Genomic DNA, 7,617 nt, shown 5'->3' on the forward strand with positions numbered 1-7,617 from the left:
CAGATGTCATTATCCAATGTAAACTAAAGTGTGTGATTTATCCAACGCAAATAAAATGAGTCTTTTCTTAGTATAAATTAATTTTCTAATATTTTCTAAGAATATTTCTATACTTTTTGCACTATTTTCGAAATCATCAAGAATTTAGAGAACATTTGTTTTAAACTATCATTAAGCTTAAGGCTACCTATTTTTTTTTATATTACACAAAAGGTTTTTGAACTATAAATCATAGAAAAGGATTTTGTGTGATTCACTAATCTCGGTATGTTTAATGGCGGAGTTGCGTTGAATATTGTTGACTTTCTTTATATAGAACTGAATGTCTATTGTAGCGCCATTATACAATGGGTTTTTTAATTAAAATGCTGCGTGTGTTTTGTAATTAGTTTTATTATCACTCGTTTTTTTTGATAATTTACAGCTCAAGCTATGTCATGTATTTTTCAACCATAATATCTGTTAATTTGTTTGTGTTGGGAGGGCAACATTTACTGTAATATGATATTAGGAATCTAAATTTACTTTCAGAATATGTACTCTTTCAAACGGTTGTCTTCTTGTATTCAGTATTTATTCATGTTTTTCTCTTACTTTCAATATCATTATGTTCAATAATGTCTTTTGTTTCAGTTGGAGCGGGATCAGCAGGATCAGTAATGGCCAATAGACTGTCAGAGGACCCGGGTACAAGAGTATTACTCCTAGAAGCAGGCGGTCATGAAAACATATTAACCGACATTCCATTAGCTGCCGCTATGATCCAACGAACACCTCTAGACTGGGCCTACCAAACGGAACCACAAAAAGTTGCTGGTTTTGGACTTGTTAACAGAGTATGTCAGTTTTGTTTGAAGCTAATGTACGCTCTGAATCTAAAAAAAATTGTTTTGATAGTACAAAACAGCAATATTTAAGCTCTATAACAGTAACCGAATTATTCGTGAACAAAGTTTATGGTTAAAAGTTGTTTTAGGATTACGATGTACGTGATGTATTTTGTTCGTAATTAAGTGTTATTTAAAAACTGGAGTTTGTAAAATTGTGAGTTGTCGATAAATATAGATATAGAAAATAAGTAGTTGTTTTGGAGAACAATCTTCACTTCCTGAGGTATTCTTCCGTCATAACACATTTCCAAAATTTATGCTAGAAGTCTTATAATAATGAAAGAATCACTGTTCGAGGTCACTGCTGAAAACGACTTTTTAAAATTAAAGTAGTGGTTTCTTCTACCGATTTTTAGTAAGAGTTCTCTGTTCTTCATGTCTTTCATTTTCTATCATTTAATTTCTCGTGTATCCTATGTTAGGTTCTTGCATGACTTTTCACTATAGTTGGGATTAACACTGTCTAATTTTTTCACATTAATGATGTTTTTGACAGTGTTAGGCACCTTGCATCATACGATATACTGTTTTTTGCACAATGAAAATACTGCATACTTCCCAAGGGATGCTTATTAAATTTGCTTGGAATTCAAACTACATTTCGAACATATGCACACAACATGATATATCATATATCAGGATTGATATAACACTTAACACAAATATAACTTTTTCATCTTATTCTGTCATCATCTCAGAAAGCACGGAATGCAGATTTTTGACGAAGTATTTTAACCTTATAGATTGTCGTTACTTGGGATTTGTAGGGAAGCTATAAATCACCACTAGTAATATCTGTATAATCTCATCAAAACAGTTTCACACAGAACTCCACGTTTAGGTATTCTGGCCTTATCAATCGTGCCCCAAGTTGAACAAAAAACGCTGCCTTGCTAACGAATGAATGAGTATTTGCTGTAAAATTATTATCAGTGCTATAAGTGTAGCTACCAGTTTGACCAATTTTGCTTTCAATCCTTTGTTGGCCGCACCTTTTTTTCACTCCTAAGGTGTTTTTGATTAGGTGTTATTAGTTTGGCATAACTGAAACGTACTATGGATTGTTCTTTATTTTGCTTGGCTGTTTCTATTGTCTATTATTTTAATCAGTTATAGAAGTTGTGATCACTAATTCTCACAAGTTGGAAAAGTAGGAAATATAAATACTTGTAGTGGGATCTAATCCTCGTCGTGAAATAGAACAATTTTGAAAACATATTTTTGGCTGTGGAATACTTCTTTCACTCCTTTTATGGTTCTATTGAACATTATTAAGAAAGTTGTGTTTTTTCTTCTAGGTACACCTTTGTATGACTGGAAAGTGCAAAATTATTAAACTTTGGTATTTGTAACTAAACCAAGATCTGTTTTGTTTTAGCTTCCTGAAACTCCCCAGCAGGCAAATCACGTGGACTAAGATATAGATCCTTGACATTTTACTGAATTTAGAGTGCCGCGCAAGTTTGGATCACGTGCTGAAAATGGAAATCTTGGCATGATAAACGTCTGGAAGACTTTTAATTGAAGTACTTTCGCTTCTATTAAATGCCTTTGGTGATTAAAGTTCGTGTTCTTTTCTTTACATTTTCACAATTGAAGATATTGTGGTGGTGCTTTTATCTTCTGGTTAAGAACTGGTTTTCATAGCTTAATGGCAAGATCTCCTAGCAATATAAATTGGAATTATTTCCGGCAATGGAGGATGATGCGGAAAAAACAACTGGAGGTAGACATAACATCACACTCGTTTAGATAGTAGTTGCCAACACTACTGGTTTTGTCGTTAAAGTGATATTTTATTTGACCTCATATCTTTCTAGTGGTTTATTCAATATTTCCTTCGTTGCATCTCGGACATGTGAACGCATATACTACTAGCAAGGCATTCAGTGGATGTTGTTTGTCTATGAAGTTGAAGAGTCGTTTTTACATATACTCTGTTTTAAAGACACATTTTAACTGAACTTGTGGATACAGCTTTTTGACCAATTTCTGCTAAATAATGTATAAAATAGTGCCTAAATATGGCGTCACTAGAGTAACAGTTTTCTTTAGAACATCAACATACCAAGAGATGGGGTGTTTTGATTTTTAGCTTTCTGTGGATTGTTTTATTTAGGAATTACAATTTCTTAGTTTGTTTAATGTTCCCAACTTCTGCTTCAAAAAAGGTTTTAATTTCTTAATATCTTAAAGGCTTTCAATAATAAGATTTTCACCAGAATTTATTTAAAAATTAAAGGAATGAAACTTTCAAAAGTGAATAAAATGCAGTGAAAATGGTTTTACAATACTGTTGCGTATCTGTTCGTTTGTTAATTTCCAGTATAACTTCTTTCCGAGGAACTTCGGCGATACAAGTCCTTTCTTAATTAAAACTAGTTTATTCTTTCTCGATACAACTTTGTAATACACAGAATTTCCACCGTCACTTTAAACTTAACAACCTTTATAACACACGCTATAAATCACAGCGATTCACACACTTTACTTACGGTGCCTTCTGTTCCCTTGACTCAATTATCTATCTCTGCCCTTGCGCTGGTTTTTCTCGCCAGGCTTATATACTAAAAAAGAGGGCGTCTAGCAAACACTCGGACATTCGCGGGGTTCCCCGATAATTCTAGAAATTTCAGCATAATTTCAACCGACTCAGCATAATTAAACACCAACAAAGTATCATCAACATATTTTCTGTAGTACATGAGCCTAAAGCGTTCATGACAGAACTGTAACCACACTTTTTCATGGAAACACGGGAGAAAAACTGAAGATGATAACCACTCTATCAATCTGTTCATAAATGTTACCATTAAACATAAAATGCGATTGTTTCTTCGGAAAACGTAAAGTTGTGTTAAAAACATATTTAGTTATACCTCGCACAATTTCAATTCCAGCAAACACAAGGCTGGAACGAAAATCAGTGATTTCGATATTATTATTAGTATAATTAGGGGCGGATTTAGGCGGGGGCTGTAGTCCCAGGCTTGGATTCAAAACAAGCCTGATACGATGTTTAGTTTGTTTTTACTTTAGTCACGATCATAATAGGCCAGGTAGAAAAATTTAGCCCCAGACCCGTCTGACCCACAATCCCTCCCTGAGTACAATGAACATCATCATTAAGCTGGTGCTTAAAGGTGTTGACAAATTTAAAATTATCTTTAAAAGAACATTCATTTTGTTTAAATGTTTTCAAAAAACAGGGTCATGAATCTTGCTACTAGTTGATCGTAGGTGCCTGCACTAGAAGCTGTTGGTTTTACTGGACATTCCTGTTTGTGAACCGTAGAGAGTCCATATAAAACAGGGTCATGAATCTTGGCACTAGTTGATCGTAGGTGCCTGCACTAGAAGCTGTTGGTTTTACTGGACATTCCTGTTTGTGAACCGTAGAGAGTCCATATAAAACAGGGTCATGAATCTTGGCACTAGTTGATCGTAGGTGCCTGCACTAGAAGCTGTTGGTTTTACTGGACATTCCTGTTTGTGAACCGTAGAGAGTCCATATAAAACAGGGTCATGAATCTTGCTACTAGTTGACTATAAGTGCCTGCACTAGAAGCAGTTGGTCTTACTGGACATCTCTGTTTGTGAACCGTGGGGAGTCCATATAAAACCCAACACTGCGAGCCCATTGGTTTGTTGTTTTGGTATATTTCTTCTGCTATGACGCCGTCATAAAACTTTCAAAGTATGGGTTTCGAACCTTATTTAATTATTGATCTTGTTTTTTCTAGGTAACTTCAAGAGGGCACAAACAGTGACTTAAGTTTTAACCTGTTCAAAAGTTTTCCACCTAGTGTTAAAAATTTGACAGACAATTGTAAAAAAGTTTCAAAACTTAAAAAATAATATTTTTCAGTAACTTTCTTAGAGAGAGAATAGAAAACTGTAACTCCTTGGTTAAGATACTTTTGTCATCATCAGATAAATGGTAGTCTGGTAAATTATGAAAAATTATCTGAGTGTTTCACGAAGGAATACCTACGTCTATGTTTTTAAGGCCATTGAGTTTAGTTAAACGTTAAAATCTACTCTCTGATATAGCTTTATTTTAAATTTCCTAGGTTTAGGAAACTAACCCTGTTTTTTATTTGATTTTAAACCTTCTTCTAATTGTTTCTCTTGGATTTTATTTTAACAGCTTTATCTTTAATTTCCAAGTCCAGAAATGTATTTCGATATTGTTTGTATTCACCAGAGAAACATCATTTTTTACTGCAACCTTAAACTGAAGAAATCTGGTGAAAAGATGCTCATTTTTTAGGAGAAACGTTTTATGCAAAATATTTTTATGTTGTTTGGAATGAACTATATGTAATTTTCTAAACATTTGTAAATTGTTCCTATCATATATGTGTAAAAATAATACCATGACTTGAAACATTGGACCAGTTAGTGTGGAAAGGTATGTGAAGAAGTAACGTTAGGGGGCACGCTGTTCAGTGAAATATGTCTCTGCAAGTGAAATCCCCTATGTAGCTGTTATAAACTTTCATGTATACTGTTTTGGAAGCTAACGTAGAATACTAGCGGAAAATTTGTCCACGATTGACCTCGCCGTTCTCTGCAGAAGCTTGCTAGAACGGAATCGCAGTGTCCAGTGATAACGCAAGGCCATCAGAACAGGATTGAACGACAACGGGCCTACCATTGTGATTAACGTGCAGGATATGTCTTAACTTTAACCTGTAACTTTTTTACTCATCTATTCTAAATTAAAAATATAATATTTATTTATTGAAACGTCATTTCGATAAGTCGTTTTTTAAATAGCATATGTAAATAATGTAAACGACATTTACTACAAAATATATATAAAACGGAACTGTTAAAAAAAAGTTTGAGTATAAACGTTTAAGTAATGGCAACCTATAAAACCTACAGCTTTGGCAGTTGGTACAGGGGTTTGAAAAAAGTGGGACTCATTTGTAAAAACAAAACTTAAACAGTCCATAAGCGATGCTGCAAGGTGACTTTTATATCGTATTTGCTTTTTATGTGACGTTATAAGGAATTTCAATTAAAAGTGCGCGTTTGATGTCAGAGTTTATTCATTCGTTCATCGATTAGTATGACTGCTGTAAATACTCAATGTCAACAGTTGAGAAAACAGTAATATTCAACATTGAACGATTCACATCACTGGAGATACAACCCATGCTACTGTCTGTCATGTGTTACCTTGCCTGGAGTTTGTTGTTGAAATGGGTAAAGGCTTGATACGAATTACATTAAGACTACTGTAACTTGAGATCGAATACAATTTACTGCTATGGTATTGCTTTTTTATAAATGTGTTCCACTTATGTTTTATACACGTGTACATTTATGTCCAAAGTTTTTGTTTTTTGTTTCAGTTATAATTACTAATTACTGAAATGCATTAGAAAAGTTTAACACACAAAATGTGAGTAAGAACTCCTGATGGAAAGAGTAATCATTATTTTAATAGACTTCCTTAGTAAAGTAGAACATTTATTTATTTATTACGTCAGCAGTATACGTCAGCACTGGAAATTCACTATAGACTTAGGTGGCTTGGATTTTAATTGTTTGATAATCTTTTTTAAGTTTTTCTTAAACAGCAATTGGTCCATAGTATATATTGCTTCCGTGTAACTGAAGTTCTGTGCTGAGTTACATGTTGTTAAATGTGTTTTATGTTCAAAAACAGATACTAAGGTGAAGATGAGGTTATTATTAGGTTACAATGTTAAAATGTATTTTTTAGTTTGTTATATTTGCTTAAAGAGAGAACTAGTTTTCTCGCGCTATTAAAATAAAAATTTTAAATCCACTGAATAACATGATGTTTAGAGGAGTTTTAGGCACAGGAGATTGCATTAGATCTGAAATTTTATGGACTGCATCAGCATAGACACCGACGTGTTGTCCACTTCTTGTCACCTGGCAGATGCAGTCCATAAACACTCAAATCCATAACATGATGTTTACTTCAATATCTTTGTATAAACGCATTCGAGTGAACACATTTTAAGTTATTCGATTTTCTAATGTGCTGAAGTACACGGTATTTATGCACTGTTTTATCCATTACAAAAAAGAGACTCAGGTGGCCTCGGGGTAAAGTGTTAGGCGGCTCCAGTGTTTTAAATTACATGCTGTACATTCGAGGAAATCGACGAGACTACGACCGCTGGGAGCGAGAGCATGGTGCCTACGGCTGGGGTTGGAATGATGTATTTCCTTATTTTTTAAAGTCAGAAGACAACAGAGACCCTTTACTGGCGAATAATGGTAGGATAGGTTTACTTAATATTATTTAATTATATTCCAAACAACAAACAGCGTTAAGTATTGGTAAAGTTGAAACTCTTCAATAGAAATAATTTTAGGTAGGGTCATGCACGAGGTGGAGAAGCATTGTCCCACTTCTCCAAAAACCCTATGCACAGAAACCCTGTCAATCTGGTGAGTGTAGTTCTGTTTATTTCTATGCATATTGTTACGTATTACAATTTCGAAAGGTCTGAAATTGAGTTAAATGATACCTTAAATTTAGTAGTTAAATTGTACTTTGGATTTAGCAGTTAAATAAAAGCCGATATATAGTCAGTTTATGATATTTGCCAAGAAAATTGATATACACACAGTTTTCTTTGTTCTATACAAATGTTTTAATATATAAACAACAATAACAATTTACAATAACAGTTATTACAATAGTTATTACACACAATGATTTATATATAAAAAA

General features: G+C 33.6%; 1 protein-coding gene across 1 annotated transcript in view; it reads left to right on the top strand.

Annotated features, from left to right (window-relative positions):
- The first annotated feature begins 617 nt into the window (after positions 1-617).
- LOC111088623 (glucose dehydrogenase [FAD, quinone]-like) overlaps positions 618-7,617 on the top strand; it is a 10,879-nt gene continuing 3,879 nt past the window's right edge. The window contains exons 1-2 of the mRNA XM_022399281.1: positions 618-836; positions 6,965-7,157. Coding sequence (XP_022254989.1) covers positions 618-836; positions 6,965-7,157 — 412 coding nt within the window. The remainder of the gene's footprint in view (positions 837-6,964; positions 7,158-7,617) is intronic.

This window comes from Limulus polyphemus, unplaced genomic scaffold (genome assembly GCF_000517525.1).
Source record: "Limulus polyphemus unplaced genomic scaffold, Limulus_polyphemus-2.1.2 Scaffold4138, whole genome shotgun sequence".
Classification (NCBI taxonomy): Eukaryota; Metazoa; Arthropoda; class Merostomata; order Xiphosura; family Limulidae; genus Limulus; species Limulus polyphemus.